This window comes from Mytilus edulis, chromosome 2 (genome assembly GCF_963676685.1).
Source record: "Mytilus edulis chromosome 2, xbMytEdul2.2, whole genome shotgun sequence".
Taxonomy (NCBI): domain Eukaryota; kingdom Metazoa; phylum Mollusca; class Bivalvia; order Mytilida; family Mytilidae; genus Mytilus; species Mytilus edulis.
The window spans coordinates 70,061,867-70,088,510 of record NC_092345.1 but is presented as its reverse complement, the minus strand read 5'-3'; the positions used below and the strand labels follow the sequence as shown (position 1 = coordinate 70,088,510).

The 26,644-nt window shown below is 31.5% G+C and overlaps 1 protein-coding gene across 1 annotated transcript; it reads right to left on the bottom strand.

Annotated features, from left to right (window-relative positions):
• Positions 1-106: 106 nt before the first annotated feature.
• Positions 107-26,644, bottom strand: LOC139512796 (adenylosuccinate lyase-like). Its single transcript, XM_071300712.1, has 13 exons — positions 26,457-26,644; positions 14,648-14,851; positions 14,028-14,072; positions 11,746-11,825; positions 11,240-11,411; positions 10,674-10,720; positions 8,069-8,159; positions 7,444-7,513; positions 6,217-6,364; positions 5,146-5,236; positions 2,661-2,750; positions 1,852-2,028; positions 107-682 (listed from the first exon to the last, which is right to left on the bottom strand). Exons 1-13 carry the CDS (start codon positions 26,607-26,609, stop codon positions 590-592), a joined length of 1,461 nt encoding a protein of 486 aa, XP_071156813.1. The 5' UTR covers positions 26,610-26,644; the 3' UTR covers positions 107-589.

Sequence of the window (26,644 nt, the reverse complement as noted above, 5' to 3'; positions counted from 1 at the left end):
AACATGACTGATGCCAAGTGATGGTAGTAGATCACATTGGCCATTGAACCAGGTGAGCTAAAAATAAAATTTTGAATCCCTCTATTGATAAAATACTGATGACAATCTAGCAAGAAAACATGTTTATTCAGAATTATAATAAATATATCAGCAAATTATAAGCAGAAAAAAATATAAGCATGCAGAAGGCAATTAGATCGGTAAAGAGGTACATGTACTGAATTTCCCATTGTCTTTCAGTTGGGAGCCTTCGATGGTCCAAGCATTCTGTATCAATCTAGGTTAAGATGTAATGGATCCTATGATTTTGTCCAGATACAAAAAAAGGTGATGTTCAGACTTCATATTATAGGCCAAGTTGAACTTCATTGTGACTATTAAAGCTAGCACTAGCTTTAAGGTCTTAATTTCCTATATGCTAAACACAACCCAGATTGAGGATTTCTAGCCATACAAAAAAAGCACATACCAAAGACAGAATCAAATGGTATGTTTTCTAGGCCACTACCTCTGGCCCTGGGGATAATAACATTTCAATTTAAAAGTGGGAAAGGAATTTTTGACCATTTTTTCAAAGGTCTTTCCTTGATCATAAATTTAGATCTGACGTCCCAAGTGCCTTCATTTTCTCAGAATACTTTTCAATTAGGGGATCCGCTTCTTTATCCAGGAATTGATCAACCTGAAATGGACATAATTTCATGCTATTATCACAAAAAAATTATATTAATATAAAAAGGTTGCAAAACAAATTTATCAGATTAATCCTAACAGGGTATGTAAATATAAGTACTTATCAGAAGATTTGCAGCAATAAGTGCTATAATGCTATTTAGAAGGTCAATTGGTGCTGTAGAAGTATCTTTGATTTAAGTGGACAAAAGAAAATTCATTTAAAACCTTTGGTTCTTTCTAACTGTTCACGTGTTCATTAATTTTCTCAAAGTTTTTAGCTATCTAAAATTAAGTGTTGCTGTTATAATTCGATTAGTTAATTGTAAAATGCACATTTCTCACAAATTCCGATAAAAGGTCAGATGCAAGAGGGACATACATTGGCAACTCTGTCTGTAGAGTTTAAGTATGGCATATATGACAATACTGAGAAATTCATTATGTATTCGTTAAATGGCAATCCAGAACAAATATTGTGATTTGTTTTTTTTCAGGAAACTGTTGTATTCTTTTACTAATCACCTTTTCAAGTTCTATGATTATATGCCAATTATACACAGCTACATTTGCATAGGTACTATTTCTGTACCAAAAATCTGTAGTACTGGAAATCTACTTTTAATATTCAGTACTATTTCTGTACCAAAAATCTGTAGTACTGGAAATCTTCTTTTAATATTCAGTACTATTTTGTTTCTTAAGAATTATTGTAATATTTAGGTACCTGTATTTTACAGTACTTGATTTGTACATGAAATTAAGTACTACAGTTTTTCGGTTGCAATAAAATTAAGGAAAACTACTGTAGGTACTTCCCAAGATGTGTTTCAACACCAATTTACATGATTGTGGATAACTTAACAACTTTGAGTTCGACTAAAACTCCAAATGTAATAGAGGTTATGGAAATGTGAAATGTAGGTCAGTATAACCTTAAAATTGAGAATTGAAAGTTTATTCTACATGGATCTAAACCATGTTGTAGGATTATAAGGCTAGCGCTACCAGGAGTATTCCAACAGCGTCTTAAACAGTGCCAGACAAATATTTAATTTAACAGGTTTTTTTGTGGTAATTTTCTTCCCTACATGAACACTTCCACAAATTTGGTAACAGACAATGTTTAATATATATGAACTTGGGTCAAGCAAATGTAATAACTAATCCAATAAATACCTGCTTTGGTGCTCTACCAATGAAAGTTGATGCATCTAACAATGTATCAAGTATTTGATGTATTGGGTTAAAATAATTAGTCCTCCGTATTCTTTCCACTAGGTCATTATCCTTCCCCTCTCGTTTGACTACATTTCCTGCCTCCTGAGACAACACACGAATTTGTTCATGACATTCCTACAAAATGAATGAATTATGATTGTTTAACAATATTAATTTCATGAATTTACAACCAAAGAGAACAAACAGGAGTCCTCCCCCCCTTTTTTTTTTTAAAGATGTATAGATGTATACAAATACAGAAGAGTCTGAAAGGACTAATTTTCAAATTTAATGAACATCAGTGAAGAAATAATGCATGTTTTTCAATGAATTAATTTGAATGATTCCTAAAGAATATAGAGCAGTACTTTTAATATATCCTGAAACACATCTTAACTATTCTGACCAGTAATTAACCTGGTCTGGATTGAGTATTGACTGAATTGATCCTGGTTTGAACTGTTTTTGAAAAGTTAAAGCAGCAAAACTGTTACTGCAACTTTTAAAGTCTTTTTAATTAAAGATCTATAGCTGATTTAATTCATTTTATGTTTTGCATATTTTGGGGTAGCTTTTTATTGCTTTCATTTCAGCTAGTCTAAAATGTTCTAATGTAAGTATGTAATACCTATTGAAATGCATATGACATGTATCTGTAATAACCTTTCCCCAAGTTTGAGACCACATATTTGGTAACATTTTTTTATAAAATACTTCTATATATTATCATTAGGAAACCTTATGATTTGTAAACCCTAGATATATACCTGTCTGTCACCTCCAGATTTGACCATGGCCATAATTATGTTTTCTGTTGCCATAAATGGCAGCTCTTGATTAACTCTTCTCTCTATTACCTACAACATAAATTCTCTAACTAATAATTCTAGTAACCATCTTATAAAAACAAAAAAATTTCAAAATTGCAATTTGATGGAAATATTTTTCTTCTACATGAATGGTTACATTTAATCAGCATTGAAAAGCTGCTAACTAGTCCATAGAATTGTCATATTTCATCCTGTAAACCAAATATTAAGTAAATGCAATGGTTGTGTCCTTATCAGAAGTAACAGAAAAACCTGATCTAATTTGGAAGGTCAGTCACAAGATTTTTTTTATTTACTTCTAGCAATAAAAAGTGTTCTTATTTTAAAATGTAAAATAAAAGTCTCACTCTGCAAACTTGCAATATGCAAAAAGTGTAAGAGATCCTCTGACAAGAATGACAATCCTGGAATCATTCTGGAAAGTTCCAGTAAACAAGAGGCTCTCAAGAGCCTGAATCGCTCACCTTCAATTTTTTTGTTTAAATCATTCATCAATGATTATTTTTGCTTTTCAGGGTCTGCTAAAATATGCCATTCAAACATTCTTTGTATCTGTTATATTTTCTTCACAGGCAAAAATAATGCATTTTACCCCTAGCAACATTGGCTATTTTTCTTGAAGTAAAAGGAAATGAAAGAACATTTAAAATTAATAATAATTAGAGTTATCTCTCTTTGCATATTTTAAGTCAGTGTGTAGAAACCAAAAAAATAACTAAATCTATATAAATTAAGTTAATTATCTCCCTTCAAATATTTCAGACCAAGAATATCTTCCTTTATGCACATTCTCTGGTCATGTACTGGATCTGTGTAAAGTTTAATTAATATTGGTACAGTCATTTAGGAGGAGTTGTGCTTATCTCCCTTGAAAAAAATCTTACCAGAAATATCTTCCTTCATGCACATCTACACTTCTACAGGTTGTGTACAAAAACTGTGTAAAGTTTCATCAATATTGATTAATCTGTTTAGGATTAGTTGCGCTTACAGACTTGTTGCCATTTATAGCTATATTTAACTAAGTAAAATCAATTATCTCCCTTAAAATAATTCCGACCAGAAATATTTTCCTTCATGCACATCCTCAGGTTGTGTACTACAACTGTGTGAAGTTTCATTAATATTGGTCCATCCATTAAGGAGGATTTGCGTTTACGAGACATATGGACAGACAGACGGACGGACAGGGTGATTCCTATATACTTCCCCAAAACTTTTGTTTTTTGGGGGGTATAAAAAACAAATTAATACAAGTTACCCTAAGGATTGTTAAGTTTTAAGTTAAAGTGAAATTGGTTCAGTAGTTTAAGAGAAAAAGATTTTTTTAAGTTAGCAAACAATGAAAAATTGTGTAAAATTATCATTAAAGGGCAATAACTCCTTAAGGCATCAACTGGCATTTTTAGTCATTAAACTTATTTGTTGATCTTACTTTGATAAACATTTTTGTTGTTTACAGTTTATCTCTATCTATAATAATATTCAAGATAACCAAAAACTGCAAAATTTGCTTAAAATTACCAAATAGGTGGCAACAACCCCACAATGAGTATCGATTTGTCTGAAAATTTCAGGGCTAATAGATCTTGACCTAATAAACACTTAAACTCCTCAACATATTTGCTCTAAATGCTTTAGTTTTTGAAATACAAGCCAAAAACTGCATTTTAACCTATGTTCTATTTTTAGCCATGGCGGCCATGTTTTTTACAAAACACAAACTTTATACAAGATACCCTTAGAATCATTTAGCACAAGTTTACCTGCAATTGGTTCAGTATTTTCAGAGAAGAAGATTTTTGAAAGTTAACAAATATGATGAACAAATTGTGTAAAATTGTCTTTAAAGGCCAATAACTCCTTAAGGGGTCAATTTACAATTTTGGTCATTCTATCTTATTTGTAGATCTTACTTTGCTGAACATTTTTGCTGATTACAGTTTATCTTTATCTATAATAATATTCAAGAAAATATCAAAAACTGCAAAATTTCCTTAAAATTACCAATTAAGTGGCAGCAACCAAACAATGGGTTGTTTGATTCATCTGAAAATTTCAGGGCTGATAGATCTTGACCTAACGAACATTTTTACCCCATGTCAGATTTGCTCTAAATGCTTTCGTTTTTGAGATATAAGCCAAAAACTGCATTTGACCCCTATGTTCTATTTTTAGCAATGGCGACCATGTTTGTTGATAGATCAAAACTTCGGATACAATTTATAAACTTGATACCCTAAGGAACATTCAGTTAAAGTTTGGAAGTATTTGGCCAAGTAGTTTCAGAGGAGAAGATTCTTGAAATAGTTTACGACGACAGACAATGGACGACGACGGACTCGAAGTGATGGCATAAGCTCACTTGGCCCTTCGGGCCAGGTGAGCTAAAAACCACTGACATAATTTTACTATTCAATACCTTAGGATATACTACAAGTCCATCTGATATATTATGTAATGTACCCATCAATATATCTGCTGTAAGAAAAGCTTCAGCTAAACATATTCTCCTGTAAAAAAACATGATTTAAAATAAGAACAGAGTTTACAAACAACAGCTTTTCATTTTCATAGATTTCAAGTATAAATGTCTTGGTATTTGAAACTTATTAGCCAAGCCTGTTATTAAAATGCAAACACTTCTTTTTTGAAACCCTTTAAAACAATCCCCCTATCAGCATAACCCAGTAAGTATTTCGGCAAAGAAATTGCTAAAAAAAATAATATGCAACAAAACCTTGTTATGCCATATGCAACACTCTAAGACCTGAAATTAAGTTTCTTTTGTGTAATATATTTGGAATCTCATTCAGAAATGAATGGTACATATTGAAATATCTCGTCTCCTTTGTAGAAGCACCATAATCACAGATCATTTGATGAGCTAGTCTTTATTTCTTAACAAATATGACTACATAAATATTGAGGTGAAAATCAAAGTGCAAGTAGAATCCAGAGAGTACAGAAATATGGTCACCTAAATTTCAGGCAAAAAGAAAATTCTCTTAGATAAAGCAGATTTAACCCCAGCATTCTGTCTACATGGGAGTGACAATGATAACATATTCAAGAAAATGGAGGTTGTCATCAAATAGAATATCTATGTAGTATATGATAAGATATCATGGTGTAATTGATAATGCTTTTGCAAATAAAAAAAGAAAATGCAAAAAAAACAGGGGGAAAAAGAGAACCAGTAAACAAAATACCACAATGAAAATTAAAGACTGTGCAAAAAAGAAACCCACCTAAAACCATTTTAGATGCTGTGTAAGGGGTAAACAATTTTGCCACTACTTGTCCTTTGGTGGATAAGTGTAACATTGTAAATTATACCAACTCTTCTTATAGATATTATATACTACATAGATATTCTATTTGATTAAAATATACATTACCCAAGTTTTGTATGCTGGGGGTATAACAAAAGTTGACTTTTGTATTGATATTGATGGATTAAGATAAGACAATAAACACTAGATGAACCAACCTATTAGCACTATCATCTAAAGTCCTCTCCATCCATTGTGTGGAGTGTGTCATTAGGGGATCTTGGATTAAACACATTAAATGTCTGGCTAAGGAACAACATCTCTCACTTCTCATTGGATTTCTTTTGTATGGCATAGCACTGGATCCTGAAAATATAGAATAACCATTGAGAGAAAATAAAGAATATTGTCCACACAATAATTGTTTAACTAAATAAATCAACATATTGTACATATCTTATTTGAGGTTTACATATAAATGAATTTCAGTGAAAATCAAAGCGTAAAAAGTAATACTTTAAAATATGCTTTTTTTAAACTCAGAAAAAGATACAGCATTCACTGGATACAAAAGCATAGCAAGTATATATATGATACATCTAAAGAAAATATTAATGTTATATATATCTTTTTTTTCAATGATCATGTGCAGTTCCTCATGTTCTAGTAACATCCAAGAAAATTGTGCAAGATCACCCATTTAAAGTACCAGTACTTGTTACTTTATAATGAAGTCACTTAGTGATAGAGAATTTTACTGAGTATCATTATCATGTGCATCTTTTTTCATTTACAACTTCTCTTTCAGTATTTTCAATTTATTGGTTTAGTTTTCAGTTTGAGTTTCAGGTCTATGTTCTTGTTTCTTATGTTTCAACAACAGCTTGAATTTATTAATCCAGATCACCCACACAAATGTGAGTCGTTTCACAGGTGCTTTTATAATGAAACATGTGCATAAATGTACAAGTGATAATCAGTTACATTAATTGCTTCAAACTCATGCTTCAGATGTGGATAACAGTTACAACCGGAAATGTGTACATTTATATAAAATTCTGGGGTATCACAGTTACTTAGTTGTGTTTCGGATAAGATTGACGACAGAAAAAGTTGTTGTCTTTTAAGACATGTATTTTTTATCAGAAAGCAGGATTGACACAAGGGTAAGCTGTAGAACCTTTTTCAAATTTGCTGGTCATAATCTAAATTCACAGGACAAACAATTTATGACATCTTTGTAGTATGATCTAAAGACATATAGAGTAGATAGTCAGATTCATGAAATAAGTATTTAAGCCTAGGAAAAAGATCAAAGCAGACAAATCATATATTACTATAAACTGAAGAATCCTTATTCCCAGCTCAAATTAAGTAAAAACTGAATAAGAAGTTTTATTTATTTGCATTTAATACATAATAACAGAAAGACCTTTGAAAATTACCTATTTGATCCTTTTCGAATGGTTCTTCCATCTCTTTAAAATTGGCCAGCAATCGTATATCTGTACATATCTATAAAAAAAAATAATGACCTTGTAAGTTACTATTGCAATGTTTCACAAAATTGTGAAATAACATGTGCATATTCAGGAGACTTTCTTTATCTTGGAAGTCAGTCAAACCAGAGAACTATTTTAAGACATCATAATTTCAACTCAAACCAATGCTGGAAGTTTGAAGACCAAGGGACACAACTGTTGATGAGCTTTGAAAGGCTTAAAAAAAGGTGCAGAAGAATATCAGTAGGGAATTGATAATCTGGTCTGAGATTGATGTATCAATATGAAATGGTCTTTTATTATTATAATAAAATTAATGATTTTTTCATCTTATTAATTTCTTTGTACAGTTTCATTTTTTTTTTTTTTTTTAGCCCAGAGAATAATTTTCAATAGATCTTAGCGTGATTTAAGGTTTCTAAATTGTTCATTCTATTAAAGATCCTAGACTAGCTTTTTAAACAAATTTAGATTAGTTAAAACCATATATCAACAAACAATCTTAGAAAAGAGCAGTTATAATTTTAAGGACAAATGAGATTTGACTAGCTAAATGCTGCTAACATACCTTATGTACAGATGATCCAAGACTAGCTAGAGCAGCTAAACAATCTACATCAACTTTTCTACTATATGTCTGTCCACATATCAGGTAATATCTGCAATTTAAAAGTTTACATTAATTATGTGATTGAAAATTTAGCTTGGAGTTGTAAATACTAACTGTTCTTTATTTGTGAAATATCTAAATCTTTCTGTCCTTTTCTATTTACAGATTGTAATATATCTGCATTTAAAATATGAACAAAATGTAAAGAAATAGAAATATTTCAAAAATATAAATAATAAAAAATGGAATTTTAAGCTATTCGAATGATTCATAAATTAGAAAATAATAATACTTTAGTGCAATATCAATCAATAGTTTCATTAATATTTTACAATTCAAAATTTGATGAATTACTGTTAAATTTTAACAACAAATGGTGTATTAAAAGCATTGATATTAAAGCACACTGGTGATTGAGAATCAAATGGTTGCCTTCAAATTTTGGGCACAGTGGATACTAAGGGCTAATGAATCATTCCAATTTATAACTTCTTTTATACATTTGTGTGTTAACCTTAGAATTGGACACTCATATAATGTTATTTTTGAATGTCATTCTAAGATGCTTGTATGAATTTCAGAGAACCACCATTTTTAGATTCATAGAATTCAATTAATAATAGTTTTTTTTAATTAAATTTCAATTTTTTTTCAAAGCATTTACCATATCAAAACAATTAAACTTTTTAAGTGGGGCAAGTGAACATGATATTTGAAAAGATTGAAGGAGAAAACCACTTGTCCAAATTTTTTAAACAGAAGTCATGAACACAAAATTATTTCATCATATTACAGCAGATTTCAACGAGTATGAAACTAAATGTAGATTCTTTGGTTAGCTTCCTTGCTAGCTCAACCATGAAATCATTATTAGGTTAGGTACACAAGCCTTTGGGTGGAGTCAATAGTTAAACAGAGAACCAATCAGAACTAGAGACAGAATATAAACATTGTAAAACTTGTTTTACAAGTCAGTTTAAAAATAAGTTTTCAATCTAAATTTAAAATTTATTGATAAGTATAAGCTAATTCACAAGCATGTTGTAGGTGTGTTTGATTTGCCAATTTTATTTCAATCAATTACTCAGTTCATTTATAAATCCAGTTATGTGTATGTATAAGGTTGATGACCCCTTCTGTAGCCTTTGAATGACGAATGTTTCAAACTGCAATAATATAAAAACAGCAAATATAAAGAATAATAAAGATAGGCCATTTTGTACATTTACAAAGAGGAAACTTCGATCAAGCATTATTATTTGTAGTTTTATTGCATTTAAAAGTTAAACGGAATTTTGGGGCAAATAAACCAAGATTTTTGTAGAAAATCCACAGATATTTGTGTTATAAAATTTTAAGCATAGATTACTCAGTTACTTGATTTTCTATGATGTGCTAGCAATTATTGTTGACAAACAGTCCTCAACCGTTAACGTAAATTTTAAAAAATCGTCCGAAGTCACGAAATTCGAGCGCACCCTAGAAGGTGTACTTGAATTGGTCCATATATATATTTGTTTAAACCAATATCTAAATTTATAAACTTGTTTAAATTAAATCACTGCTTGCAAAAAATCCTCCATATAGCAAGTACTAAATTTCCAACTATGAAAGTGCAAGGGGAAATGCTATGGATTTTCTATAAAATTTCCAATTGTTTAGCATTGAATCAACACAAGGGTACATCATCCTTGAACAAAACATAAACCGTTACTCCGCTTATATTTTATTGTAATTCATAGAATTTTTCAATTCAATCAAAAACTATAAGAAATTTAATTTAATTTGCAAAGTTGTTTAGGGAAACCTGTTTTTATGAAACATACATATTATAAACAGGCCATTGATATGAGTGTTTTCATTGGATGATGAATTGGTGCTATGCTCCTCCCAATTTTGAGGTAATAATCATTTCATGGTTGAGCTAACAAGGAAGCTAACCAAAGAATCTACCTGTAGCTTCATACTCGTTGGAATCTGCTGTAAGGGTTTAGTTTTCAATAATTTGACTAAGAAAATTCCCTTAATTGGCCTGGGTTTTTTCCAAATAGGCTCCGAAATGAAAAATATGTGATCTATTAAAACTAAAGGTAACTTGTTGATTTTGTTAGGACTAATCAATATGAACATTTTTGTTAAAATGAGAAATAATTTTTGAGGTTAGATTCAGTACTTTCATGTTTTTTTTCCTGTTAATTTTTAATTTCTAATGGGAAAAATTTACTGCAGCAGTATATTTTACCAACTACTAATAAAAGTTGTAGGGTATATATATGATAATCAAACATCAACCCAAAACCACAAAACACTAATGATATCTATATTTAAACATGATGTCTTCAATAATAGACAAGTGTTCATACCATATGTAACACTATAAATCTCAGGACCAATATAAATCCAGGTCTTCAATTGAAATTCCTTATCATGCTTATTATCTATACTATTTCGATATAATTTACTGTCAACCAACTCAGAACATGTTATTTCTTCTGAAATTGTTGTTTTTACATATGTAGCAACAGTTGTTCTTCTGCTTAACAATAGCCAGGCCAAGACTTACTTCTCAAACCCTGCCAACTCCGTGACTATTTTATCTAATTGTTCAACCTGTAATAAAATACTTCAAAGTAGTATAAAGAGAAGTAAGAATGTGAAAAGAGAAGATGTGACATGATTGCCTATGTATGGTATTCAATATTTTGCTTAATATTTCATATATACCTGAATTTCTTATTTCATATGATTTGAAAGTGCATTTTTAACACCTAAACATCAATTTATTGATCCTTGCCAATCTGATGAGTCAAGCCATTACCAACTGATTGTTAAAATTTGTTCTTTATTACCCTGTTATAACACTGTCACAGTTTATGGTATGTTGGATGCTAACAAACTTAGTTGTGTCTTGTCATATTTGTTTTTCATTTAAGATTTATGTAAAAAATCATGTCTTATGTCTTTTTTTGTTTGAATTTTTCTATTTTTGGTAATGTTGAGACCTTTTACACAGTCACCAGCGTTTTGCACATCGTATATGAAAATAAATCTATAAAGAGCAACAATTCATAAAATACAATCCTTATTATCAAATATATAATGTTAATCCAAATCAATTCAGTCTGATACCTTGTCATCATCTCCTTCAAACAACTGTAGAAAGCTTGCCTGGGTCCCTGTTGTACCCTTCACACCACGAAAACGTAAGTTATTCCTGGCCGTTTCTAAATTTGAAAGATCCATTAGTAGATCTTGAATCCAAATACAGGCTCTCTTACCAACTGTTGACAACTGTGCTGGTCTGGATAAAAAAACCATGAGTATTAATGACTTTTTATACTGGTAATAAATATGAACATTATCAGCTGTGCAAATCATATATTAAAACAAAACTTATATGAATTAATTTACTAGTTTAAAATGCTTGCTTTGATTTCATAATTCATATGCCTGTTACATTAAAAGAATTTCAGCCAGACATTTTTTGTCTTATCCCAATTTCAATCTCTTAAGACTTGTTAACAAAAGACAAGCATTTAAATCAATTAGACATTATATAACAAACAAAGGTTGACACAAAAATAATTTAAACTTGACGTTTAAATATAAATGGGACAAATATATTAGGAACTTACTGTAAATGTGTATATGACAGACAAGGTAGATCTTTATACTTGCGAGCAAAGCTTGATAAACTCTGTATACATCTAGCTAACTGGAAAATAAAACAAGTTTTGGATGTTATATTCATCTCGGTTATAAATCTAATTTCTACAATAATTTACTTTTGAAGATGTTTGCATGCATCAAACAGCTGCTACAGTAAATTTTTAAATATTGATCTGCAATGATACGATTATACTAAATACATGTATCTCAGAGGCTCTTTTTAAATGTCTTTAATGAAATATGATTGTAATTCTAACTGAAATGATGATGACTAACAGTATAAAAATAAAGAGATGTGGTATGATTGTCAATCAGACAATTATACACCAGTCCTAATAACTTGCATGTAAGCATCAATATGGTAATGTAAAACCTTCAATGACGGGCAGCACGCATACAGCATTTAGTCAGCTATAAATGGCCCCAACATGACAAAATGTATGAAAATTCAAACCAGAACACTAGCAGCCAGAATTATGACAAAACAACAATAAACTAAAAACAAATATAAAAGACAGCAACCACTGAATTACAGGCTCCTGATTTGTGAATTTATTTCTCCAGATATTATTTTTTTTTATTTTGAAGAAACTTCAGGTTTTTGTTAAATGTGCTCTGTCTATATGCCTTCTTGTTTCTCTCTGTTGACATATTTATTTGTTGTATAGTGTCTAGATTATAACATAATGTTGACTGCTGAAACCCTATTTTTGACGTTATAACTGTTATGTCTGTTTGTTTTGGTCACACATTGTTAGTTGTTAAAATATAATTGAATGTGACTGTCATACAAGTGAAAGGTTTATCTAGCTATAAAACCAGGTTTAATCCACAAATGCTTGTACCAAGTCAGGAATATAACATACGTTATCCATTCGTTTGATGTGTTTGAGCTTTTGATTTTTTCATTTGATTAGGGACTTTCTGTTTTGAATTTTCATCTGAGTTTGGTATTTTTGTTATTTTACTTTTTTCTGTCCGAGTTTATTACCATTTCAACGAAAGCTTAAAAAAGTTATTGATGTCTATCATTAAGTTGGCTATGTGTAAATGCTATCTGCCAAAAATAAATCTTTAGTAAGCAAATCTCAACATTCTGAAAATTCTACACAATTCATGTTTTTCTCTATCTATAGCCATCTTCAGATAAGAGACTATTTTTGGCAAAGTCCACCCGTTTATAGTTTATGTAGGATCATTGCACATATGATTTGAGCCTGATACCCTAAAAGTGATTTTGGCCAATTTTGTTTCAATTTGCCCAGTAGTTTCAGGGGAGAAGATTTTTGTAAAAGTAATGGACAGCGCTGACAACATACAGTATTTTCTGCTGGCAGGTGTCAACACAGGTATACATAATGAGCAAGTATTTATCAAATATACTTTGCAGTGATATTGTTTGCCTTAAATTACTGGAGAATAAAGGCTTTTTCCCCTGGAGAAGAATACCAATTTGAAAATATAATGGTTTAAATTATTCACAAAAAGACAACTTTTTTCGCAAACAGTGCAGTCTCAGTATTAATTGTGCATAAATACAAACTGAAAAACACTCATTTAAACATTTTTCATGCCTAAAATGACTATTTGTGCAGATTTGAGAATCTACTTATATATCATGACTGACAATAACGGGTTTTATTTCAAATGAGGGTCTGCAAATTGAAGTTCCAGTCAAATTCATGGTTTATTATAAATTTCCCACACATTTTACCAATAAAAAAGGGTAGAGGTAGATTTGAAAAAAGCCAACAATATCACTGCTTTGGGCCATTAAACAGTAACATAAGGCCCTGTTGGTTAGCACACAATACTGAGTGGCAGTTATAAAAGAAAAAGAATTGGTATTGTAGTTGGAATCAAGAATTTGTAACTTGAATCTTAGGATGCAATTTCTGAAAAAAGGGGTTGAATAAGTATTTGATCTTCATAAATTTTCATTTAAAAAAAATAATTCTCGACTTAAATCTCAAAATAAATTTTGCTCAAGGACCGAGAAACAGTTATGTCTGAAAAAAGAAACTGCTACCATACCCTTGTATCTGATTAAATATCACTAAATAGACTTTTGCATTTCAAACTGATTTAAGCAATAGAAAGTACTTTGTGTTAATAGAATGGAAAAGTTCTCACACATTTTATATCATATTTGTACAGCTGCTAACCATGCTAACCAAGTGAAGACATTCTGAACTACAACTTACCTAAAATGACAGTATGGTCAATATATATATAGTATACATCTTACCTTTGGTAGGAGAATATCAAATCCTTCTCTCATGACTATTAAATCCTAAAAGAAAAAATAAGAAAATTTGTAAGGATCAAAATTTGATTTTTTAATCAGCAAAACTTCTATTTACAAATGATTTACATTGATAATTCATCCCACAACCCATGTTATAGAATCGAAGCCACAACAACTCTACTGAATGTGCTACAGGACCATTATAATGTGTACGTTCTGTTTCTGGGATATTGACATTTGGAATATGCTTCAGTTCATATATCACAGAAAGAAAATATTTCATATACCGGTAGTGTTGTAATCTAGAATGCATATATATTGTTGTAATAAGAAACAGAAAGTAGGTGTCAGCATGGTCAGATGGATTGGAAAAGTTCTCACATTTTATCTCATATTTGTACAGCTGCTAACCGAATATGACGTAATGCAGTTCAGTATTTGCTTAGAAATGAGTGAAGGAAATATTTGTTGAACGAACAGATAGAAAATTGAAAGGACAGACAAAGTGATTTCAAAATAACCATCACTCTTAGAATGGGAGTATATTAAATGATACTTGTCAATTATATATATTTATACATTTAAATACAAATTTAACTAGACATATATAATAAACATACTGTGTTATCACCAACAAATGCTGATGTAGCACCAAGATGTATAATAGGTGATGCTCTAGGACAGGCTTTTGCAAACGTGTGTACATGGGCCATTACATCATGTCGTACTCGTTCCTCCTCTTTAGCAGCTGTTTCAAAGTCAATACAATCAATATTTTCTTCCATATCCTTAATCTGTTCATCTGTTATGTCCAAACCAAGTTTCTAAAATGAAATGACAACATTAAATTTCATAACAACCTACCCCCCCCCCCCCCCTTACATTTATTGTCACTTCTTTTTTTTTAAACTGATGGGGAGAAATGACAAGACTTAAAAAGAGAAGTGTCCGTTCACTCGCAGCACTACAATAAAATTAAGAAACATGAATGTGTTAAAGAGACATCAACCCAACCAATGGTTCTTCGACACAGCAAATAAGTCCAGCACATGAAGGCAACACGAGTAGCTTATATAGACAGGCTTCAGCTGGCCCCTAAACAATGATGTACAAATGTATACTATACCCGGTACATGAAGTTGTTCAGCAAAAATGGATGTCACACTTAACTTTGAAATATATAAATGAACCCTCTTTTTTTTTAAATCTTACAACAATTAACAAAGGCCACAGGTTCCATTCTTGGGACAGGCGCCAACTAATACTTTGTGTACCTCTATCCAATGTTGAATAAATTTAAAGTACATGTAAAACAAGCACACATGTACCGTGAAATTCAGTTAAAAAGATGCCTGAGTCAAATGTTAAAATTTTGGTAACAGAAGAAACTAAGCAAAAAGACAATGATGAACATAAATTAAAGGACTACTAGCAGTTACTGACATGCTAGCTCTAGATCTCAAGTAAACTGATTGAAAGATTATGTTTTCAACGTAATTTATGAAAATCAAGTACAATCCCTTGCATAACATATTTGTTAACATAAAATACACGAGAACATAACATGTATCATGCCAACAACTGGTTTAAAAAACTAGAGGCTCTCAACCTGTTACTGTATTTACTGATGTCGGCCATCTTGGTTGGTAGGCGGGGGTCATTAGACACTTTTTTAAAATAGATACCCTAGTAATGATTGTGGCCAAGTTTGGTTAAATTTGGCCCATAGTTTTAGAAAAGAAGATTTTTGTACAAGTTACAAAAATGACGAAAAGTTGTTCAATATTGACTATAAAGGACAATAACTCCTTAAGGGGTTCTCTGACAATTTTGGTCATGTTGACTAATTTTTAGATCTTACTTTGCTGAACATTATTGCTGTTTACAGTTTACCTCTATCTATAATAGTATTCAAGATAATAACTAAAAACTGCAAAATTTCCTTAAAATTACCAATTTTAGGGCAGCAACCCAACAACGGGTTGTAGGATTCATCTGAAAATTTGTTAGGGGACAGATCTTATTCTTATAGACATTTAAATCTTGAAAGATTTGCCCTAAATGTCTTAGTTTTAAAGATATAAAGCAAAAACTGCATTTTACCACTATGTTCTAATTTTAGCCATGTCTGCCATTTTGTTTGGTAGGTGCAGGGGTCATCGAACACATTTTAAAAAATATATACCACAATTATAAATGTGGCCAAGTTAGTATAAATTTGGACCAGTAGTTTCAGAGAAGAAGATTTTTGTACAAGTTACAAACTAGAGGCTCTAAAGAGCCTGTGTCGCTCACCTTGATCTATGTGCATATTAAACAAAGGACACAAATGGATTCATGACAAAATTGTATTTTGGTGATGGTGATGTGTTTGAAGTTCTTACTTTATTGAACGATTTTGCTTCTTACAATTATATCTATAATGAACTTTGCCCATTAGAGAACTATATTTGGTAAAAATTTACATAAATTTACCAAATTAATGAAAATTGTTAAAAATTGACTATAAAGGGCAATAACTCCTTAAGGGGTCAATTGACCATTTAGGTCATGTTGACTTATTTGTAGATCTTACTTTGCTGAACATTATTGCTGTTTACAGTTTATCACTATCTATAATAGTATTCAAGATAACCAAAAACGGCAAAATTTCTTTAAAAATTACCAATTGGAGGGCAGCAACCCAACAACCAGTTGTCCAATTCATCTGAAAACTTGATTAACAATTTAACTCCTTGTCAGATTTGCTCTAAATGCTTTGGTTTCATAGTTATAAGCCAAAAACTGCATTTTACCCCTATGTTCTATTTTTAGTCGTGGCGGCCATCTTGGTTGAATGGCCAGGTCATCGGACACATTTTTCAAACTAGATACCCCAAAGATGATTGTGGCCTAGTAGTTTCAATGGAGATTTTTGTAAATATTACATAGATTTATGAAAAATGGTTAAAAATTGACTATAAAGGGCAATAACTCCTAAAGGGGTCAACTGACCATTTCAGTCATGTTGACTTATTTGTAAATCTAACTTTGCTGAACATTATTGATGTTTACAGTTTATCTCTATCTATAATAATATTCAAGATAATAACCAAAAACAGCAAAATTTCCTTAAAATTACCAATTCAGGGGCAGCAACCCAACAACAGGTTGACCGATTCAACTGAACATTTCAGGGCAGATAGATCTTGACCTGATAAACATTTTTATCCCATGTCAGATTTCCTCAAAATGCTTTGGTTTTTGAGTTATAAGCCAAAAACTGCATTTTACCCCTATGTTCTATTTTTAGCCGTGGCGGCCATCTTGGTTGGTTGACCAGGTCACGCCACACATTTTTTAAACTAGGCACCCCAAAGATGATTGTGGCCAAGTTTAGATTAATTTGGCCCAGTAATTTCAGAGGAGAAGATTTTTGTAAAAGATAACTTTAATTTACGAAAAATGGTTAAAAATTGACTATATAGGGCAATAACTCCTAAACGGGTCAACTGACCATTTTGGTCATGTTGACTTATTTGTAGATCTTACTTTGCTGAACATTATTGCTGTTTACAGTTTATCTCTATCTATAATAATATTCAAGATAATAACCAAAAACAGCAAAATTTCCTCAAAATTACCAATTCAGGGGCAGCAACCCAACAACGGGTTGTCCGATTCATCTGAAAATTTCAGGGCAGATAGATCTTGACCTGATAAACATTTTAACCCCCACGTCAGATTTGCTCTAAATGCTTTGGTTTTTGAGTTATAAGCCAAAAACTGCATTTTACCCCTATGTTCTATTTTTAGCCGTGGTGGCCATCTTGGTTGGTTGACTGGGTCAAGCCACAGATTTTTTAAACTAAATACCCCAATGATGATTTTGACCAAGTTTGGTTAAATTTGGCCCAGTAGTTTCAGAGGAGAAGATTTTTGTAAAAGTTAACGACGACGCCGCCGAACGCCAAGTGATGAGAAAAGCTCACTTGGCCCTTTGGGCCAGGTGAGCTAAAAATGAAGAAAAAGTTGTTAAAATTGACTATAAAGGGCAATAACTCCTTAAGGACATCCGATACAGTTTCAAGGCAGTTAACTCTTGGCGCAACGTTAAGCGTTTGAATTCCCGCAAAACGTCACTTTTTGCGGGACGTAATGCGTGTAATTTTCCGTAATAAGAAACGTAATGTGGATTTTCCGATGCTCCAATTTCTGTTTCTCCTGCATGCTAACTTCTACACCATTATATTAGTGCATTTCATTCTAAAAGGATAACAGTCTAATAAAATCATAAGAAATAAAACACATTACTGTTTCTGTGAGATCTTCAACAAATTTAAATATCGCTTGGTTAGCAATCTCAAGATGACTGACCCTTTTGATGTTACTAATATAATGCATGTCAATTATCATTTTAAAATGAGGAAGGCGCTACCTTAAATTCCAGCTTTATACCAAGACTATGTCCAATAAATTGATTGTATGTTGTTTGCTTAACGTCCAGTGGCAAATATTTCATGCATGTTCAGGACGTATGTCCTATATATGATATAGTTTTTGTATAAAATAAAATAATATATTCAGATGGAAAATATTTATGGAACGATCATTGCACTTTAAAAGGTTGGAGGAAGTATGGTATCTTACTAGTCCAAACGTCTTGAAAGGCTATTATATTTTTTTCTTTCACGCGTCACAGGAAGGCGGGTCGTCAAAGCAAAAATTTAATATACCCTTCCTGACTGTCATAATTATTTGGACTACTAGTAGTATTTGTCTTGAAAACATATTCTGATTCCCAAATTGATAAAAAAAAATATTCTGTTCAAGCATAGGACATTTTTATTATCATTCATCATCCACAATTTAGTCCGGCTCCGATATTCTGTCATATTTTTTACAGCACAGAAAACCAACAATGATATTTTAAAACTAATACCGAAAATTTAGGTACAAGAAAAAGTAAACTTCCTAACTGAACAATTTATTTATGTTAGATTAATAATGGCATTCCACTAATATCAACAATGATACAACTTTAATAAAGTTCCTATTACCTCCACGTAACACGTATTTTATCTAACAAAAAGTAAAACGACAAAAAATACTGAACTCCTCAGAAAATTCAAAAGGCAATAGCCAACAATATTTTTACACGCCCGTACAAATTTTCACGTCACGTATTATGGTATGCAAATGTGCAGCGTCCGTCTGTACGTCGTAAAATGGTACAACATATTATCCTAAAGTCATTAAACTAAATATGGTTGTTTTTGTCATGATGGTCAAACGATCTGTATATCTTTTTGGTGAACTTTTTGAGTTACAAGACTTTGTAACTAAAACAGGGGGTGTTTTTTTTCACAGTTCGCGCTTTATCTCAAAAACGATTTTTGATTATTGTTAAAACCTTACTCACTTCTTAGTTATATGAATCTCAGATCTGTATACTTTTTGAGGATGATTCTTTTATTTTAGAGTTATTGAGTTTATATGAAAAAAGAGGGGGTTTTCACATGACGAGCCGTATCTTAAAGAAACTATTAATAATTATTGCATAAAATTTCATATACTTCTTAGTTAAAAGATCTGTATACTTTTTTGTGATGATTCTTTAATTCGTTTTTTAGTTCTCAAATTTTTATTGAGCTTCAATTTGATATAATAGTCAATATAAACTTCCTTTTGAGCAAGAATACCAAAATGAGTCAGTATATACTTAGCATGACTTCCTGTACAAGCCCCGTGTTATTTCAAAAACATGTATTATGGTGTTTTTTTCATAAGACGACGGGTGTTTCATGCGCTCGTAGCACAGATGTTTATTTTGGTTTTTAAAAAATAAATACAAATATATTAAGAGAAATGATGGAATGACAGCAAATACAATGCAATTTCCAATATAACTAATATTTCCAATTGGCGTAACTCTTTTAAAGAATAGTTGATATGCACTGATTTTCGAACGTGTCCATACAATATCAGTTTTATAGAAATTTGGCAAGAATTGTACACTTGAAAAATCTAAGTAACCATTAGGACCGAAAGGACAGACAGAGGAATGAACGTGCCATATTTTATGTACCCCGCAATGCGTCGCACTTTGGTGAAAATATATATAGTTATTTACCAATGAAATTGCGCATAGGTGATATGTCTAGTCCTCTCGCTATTAATTCAATCGTTTTGCGAAATCCAAAAATTTCAAAATATGGTCTAGTTTCTCTCTCTGGACAAAAGCCTCCTTTAGCATATTCCTTGATAAGATTTTGTTTTTGTTTGCTGACAACATGAAAAAGGAGATACATGTATGGTATAATTTCCAATGAGACAACTCTCAACAAGAGACAAACATGCCACAGAAATTAACAACTATAGGTCACCGTACGGTCTTCAACAATGAGCAATGCCCATACCGCATAGTCAACTATAAAAACTGTGAATTTAAAAATATTTAGGAGCCTCCCAATTTTATTCGATTGTAATTATTGACCAGAATAAAAGTTTAATTTTATGAATAAATGTGAAATTATAAAAAGTGATTAAAACGTGAATAGAAGGATTTAAAGGAGTATTGTACAATGTTGTAAGGAAATATATAGCAGCCAACAAAACAAAACAAAAACAAAAAAACAACATCTAGAGGTCAACATATGCTATAAATTAATACATAAATTAATGCACGAGTGTTTTCAGTGCATGTAACCTGTATGTCAAGTTTTAAATTGCCGAGTCTTTAATTTTAAAAGCCGTAAAAATTATCAACAGTCCGTTATCACTTTTCTTGGGATGTTTATCACTTAGACCACAAACAAAGAGATGTATTTAGGATTCACATGATTTTATTTCCGAAAACAATATTACAAATTTTTAGCTAGCTCTTTACAAGCAATATTCATACATCTGAAAAATGTCACCGGTAATTTGCAACAATTACGTTGAAAAAGTCTGCCAGCGAAGTAGTGCACTTTAGCGCTAACGTTGAGGTTACAAAGGGGGGACGCAATTTTTAGGATAAATCGCGTTTATCATAGAATCCAGCGCGGCGACATATATTTTTTATTTCAGATTTGGAGAAAGCATGACAAAACGCAGTTCATGCAAAAAAATGATAAAAATGACATTTTCAGAAACACTTCATTTCTATATTTTTTGGATTAAAAAAATCCCACTTTGAGCATCTGGTTCGCAATGCAAAGCAAAGCTTGAAAATTTGTATAGTCCTTCGTGTAGGGATTTATTTTTTCCTTATTGTCACTTATCACAGCTTCAAATTGAACCCGATCTTAATAATTTACGACAAAGAATATTTGCTCCAAAAATTTTATAACATTGTTTAACTTTTTTGCAAAATTGCACAAGTCCCGAATTTTCAGCCTCAATTTTCTTGAAAACAAGCACGGTGACCTATGTTATATTTTGTGTTTTATTTAATAACTCGCCAAGGCCTACAACACATTTAAAAATTAAGAAAACGACATTTTATCGAGAAACTGTATCGGATGCCCTTTAGGGATTGACTGACAGTTTTGGTCATGTTGACTTATTTGTAGGTCTTATTTTTCTGCTCTTTACAGTTATCTCCATCTATACTAGTATTCAAGATAATAACCCAAAACTGCAAAATTTCCTTAAAACTACCAATTCAGGGGCAGCAACCCAACAACAGGTCCGATTTGTCTGAAAATTTCAGGGCAGATAGATCTTGACCTGATCAACAATTTTACCCCCTGTCAGATTTGCTCTAAATGCTTTGGTTTTAAAGATATAAGCCAAAATATACATTTTACCACTTTTTGTTTTTTTTTGTGGGGGGGGTATCTTTTGATAGTCTTCATACAAAGAATGAAAAAAAGAACAGGTTGACAATATTGAAATCAATTTTTGTTTAATGTAATTTCCTTTCCTTCGTTTAGGATTCAATTTGGACCAATGGAAGAGATCTGCATCTTCTATATCTAAACATTCGATTAAAGTTGATAGTTAATTATCTAAAATTCAACTGAATTCTGTCATTTAACAACAACTTCTATTTTTTGAAATCTTAATTGTGTACCACTGAACTGCAGGTTAGGGCCATTTTCCATTTTTTGTGACAGTACTCTAAGATTTTAATTTTTTTTTCAAGAAAGTTAGCATTGTGTATCATCAGTACACCGGATATAGGTACTAACTAAGCGGGCATGATCGATTTTGACCTTACAAGGTAACGAAAATCTTTGTTTTGCTTTATCAATATTCAATGTACATTTCTCAACATATGAAATTCCTGCTCCCAAATAATATTTGCATTGATTTTTTCCTATTCAAATAAGAACAATTAACTTGTTCATGCGCAAATAGTTGTGAAATTCAACACCCACTTTCAATTTCAATACAGTTGTTGAGACATATACATGTTTTATCTGAAAGAAACCTAATACAGGGCAACAGTAATGGTTACCAATCATAAACCTACCTGTGATTACTCATTCCTTGAAACTGTTTGGGTAATAAACGAGTATGAAAATAAAGTTTTTGTGTACGGTGTACAACTTCTTAACTATGCACCGTACATAAGGATTCATGTGGTCAGCTAAACACCATACACAACGCTTCTTTAGGGATAAAATATCGAAAAATAACATATGTATGAAAGATTTCAATGCCAATTATTGAAACAGCTATACTTATTACACACACACATTGACCTTCTATCAGAAAAAGAGTTGCAATGAATATAGAATTATATCGGATGAGACGAGGGCCAACTTCTTTTACAAGTATTTGAACATGATTTTAGTAATCGATCCCTCTTGTTTTGGGAAAATAATGAGACATCTCTAATCATCAACCTACAACCAAATCATTTCTTAAAACAGCAATTATGTTTAGATTAAAGTACACATTGATATTATGTGAACAAAACAAAGATTTTTCGTTACCGAGAAAGATCAAAATCGCTTACGCCCGCTTGGTTAGTACCTATATCCGCTGTACGATGATACCAGTGGTTAGGACTTAAAAATCCATTCAGTTTTAAATTTCCAATAATTATAAGTTCCCAGTTACAACTCTCATCAAAGAGATACAGGTACTAATAAAAAACAAAATGATTGATGTAAACTGTGAGAAGCTTGTTTCCAGATCTTACATTTTGAAATATTTGTAAATTTCACGGATAAATACAGTGTAGGTTTAAATGTTTAAACTCGAAATGCATTATTTTTAATTCAATTATTTTTTTACCATTATACAATGATTATGTTGGTACACAAATTTAGTTTTAATGGAAGACTACTTATCATATACTAAATGTCACATTTAAAGTGTTCAGATACATTAACTTTTATTTTAGTGGATAATTACTCATCAATTGAGGTGCTCCTGAATTGGAGGAAGATTTTCAAAACAGAATTTTACAGAAAAAAAATTAAAAAAATTGTTTCTTTCCCCAATCTCATGTATCCCAACAGACTTTGTTTACTTTGAAAGTTGCTGACCTACTAATTAAAGTATTGCATGTTGATGTTTGAATCATCTACAGCAAACAAAATTATGTTTCAATTTAACAAATACTAATTTTTAATTAGTGCATGATCTCTGAGAATGATTTAATAACTTATAAATAACCAGTGCAGTGGTGGATCCAGAAATTTTCATAAGTGGGGGCCCACTGACTGACCTAAGAGGGGGCCCACTCCAGTCACGCTTCAGTGATTCCCTATATAAGCAACCAAATTTTTTCCCAAAAAGGGGGCCCCCCCCCTAAATCCGCCTCTGCAGTGAAGGATATCCTTGCTTCTGCGTAGTGTGGCATTCCAACAATGCCGTCACTATAATATAATGTAGGTTGGATATATTTAGAATTTCTCGTCATACTGATTTTCATTTTATTTTTCCGAATTGTAAAAGAAACATAAATAGTGTAAAGGAGAGCTCAAGATACGATAATTTCACGAGAAACAGAAGGGAAAGTCAATCTATTCATTTGTGTGTCTCGTTTTCATTAATATCAGTAAGATTTGTTGGGGGGTTTTCCACACTATAAAAACAAATGAATGATGTGAGGGAATGTCACTCTGCTCAACCACATAGGGGATTAACGGCTTGAAGCCGTCTTTCCCCAAAAATCCTAGTGAAATTTGACCAGCATATGGTCGATTTACATGAAGTGGCCTACCCTTTACAATGTTTGTTTATGGGATATAGTCAACTTATTAACATTTATAACTGAATTATATTTTGTTTAATCTGATTTACAGGTAATTTGTGACTTCTGACAACACTTTTCCAGCTTCACTAACCATGCTCACCAGCCAAGCAATGACCAGTGACACTTTGGAGAGTATTGTTTGGTAAGGGATCATCATTTCACAGTTTCATGACAGTGGTCCAGATCAGTTTTCCTAGTTTTTACTACTAAGTCTATTAATGTCATTATTTCAGATTCAGTACAAGGTAATCACCTGACATGACCGGTCTTCCTATCAACACATATGTTGATTCTGCAGCCTTCATGTTTAACTTTGAGTCCACAAGCCAGAAGCTCAGTTTTTTGAAAATTATAGTTGATTCTGTTGGTTTGTAGAGAAGAATTATACAAGCCCTAGAGCAATTTCAAAAGCCAATGTTGTAGGACTTCTGGTTAAGCATGAAGACTGGTTCTGATATTTTGATATTCTGAAAATTAAATCACTTATTCTAGGGATTCTATTATTTATTTGTGCTACTTAAATACAAATGTTGTTGGTTATTTAAGAAAGACACCTAGCTCTTACTTCAAGCATTTGAGGACAAAATGTTACTTGAATCAGTGATTTAGAAATCATTCATTTAAGTAAGTCCTTTGACCATTGATGACTGTTTAGTATAAAGCACTGGCTACATTTACATGTAAATGTAACAATTATATGATAATTACTGTTACATTAGAGATTAATTGCTGGAATGCAGCCTCCAGGGTTGGGTAAGGAACTGATTAATTATGAATTTAACAATAATATTCGGATCTATGGTTTTATTGCGTTATCGTTACATTAAAGACTGCAATATTCGCTAGATTTACTAATTAAAACTAAAACCTTCTATAGTTTTGTTCTTTTATTCTTCAATTTCTGATTTAAAATTCAGATCTATCTTAACTCGCATGCTCGTATACCATATGAGGCTGAGATATATATACATTTTTCATTTTTTATTGACTTTTTTTTAACGAAAATAGATTATATTTTTCGAATGTGGTCTGTTTGATATGATCTGAGTCAACTTTGTCCTGATCAAGGAATTGTATATTTAAGTTGATCAAAATAATAAATAGTGTGACCTCATTATTAATTACATGTAATCATTATTCCAAAATTGAACACAAAATGTATATTAACTTTAATACTTAGATGTTAACTCTTTAAAAGATCCAACTAAACTTTGCAATGATTCGTAAAATAACGGTTTAAAAGGAAATTACACATTCAAGTTTACATACAATAAACAATAGAACATAGGTTTACCTTATTTCAAAATCAATGAACCCACAAGGGCAACATGCGGATATTATATTATAACTAAAACGGTCTAGTTTTGTTGTTTTATTCTTCGATATGTACTAGATAATGTTAGTAATTAATAGTAATGTTATCATTCATCGAATTTTTAAATTTGATTGTTTTGATATTTTTAAACATTGTTAAAGATACTACTAATTACATTATCATTCAACAAATTTTTAAGTATGTGTTGTTAAAGAGACTACTACAGTTTAGTTCAATGGAACTATTTATGAATACTAATTAAATTTATCGTATATTGCATTGCATTCAAGTAACAATAACGCAATGTAACCGTAGACCTAGTCCAAATAATTATGACGTCTTGAAAGGCTATTATAATTTTTTTCTTTGACGCCGAAGTAAGGCGTAGACCCAAATATTATTGTAATTTGTTACATACATAATTAATCAATTCCTTACCTAACCCTGCATTCCGGCAATTAGTCTCCAATGTAACAATAATTTTTATATTATTGTTACATTTCCATGTAACTCCTTAGTATAAAGGCATGTTGGAGTACAGAAGCTTATGAATTTGCAATTTTCTGCGTCATACAGTGACCCACTGTCAATGACTGTAAAACCAAAACTTACAGATAAAATTAGTATCTCTGCAGTGAATTCCTTACGACTACAGTAAGCATTCTTTGTCATAGTATGAGTTTCATGTAAGTAATTCGTATGAGTGCGGAAACAAAAATGTGTCTGTACATTTTGTATTTCTACTGACATGACCGAGATTACATGCTTTATTTCACCAAGATGAAGTAGTGTTGGATCATGGATGGTTTGTCCAAGTACTTAGTGTGGGGCACCTATTTTTTTTAATTTTTTTTTTGAATGGTGCGAGTTCTTTTTATTATAGGATCGTTAAAGGGAGACAGGTCAGATAGTGGGGAAGTCATGCTCATGTTCATACCTTTTCCCCCATAGCAAGCCACGTCCACAATTTTCTCCATGTGGAAAACTTGTTCATATCGCTAAAATTGAAGGACATTTCGGGGCTAGCATATCTAGACACTAGAGGTGTCCTGTATTTTAAAAATGCATGCGGTGTATCTCCCGCCTTCATTTTAAGGTCGGTCTTTTCGGTATCAGGTCCGTTCG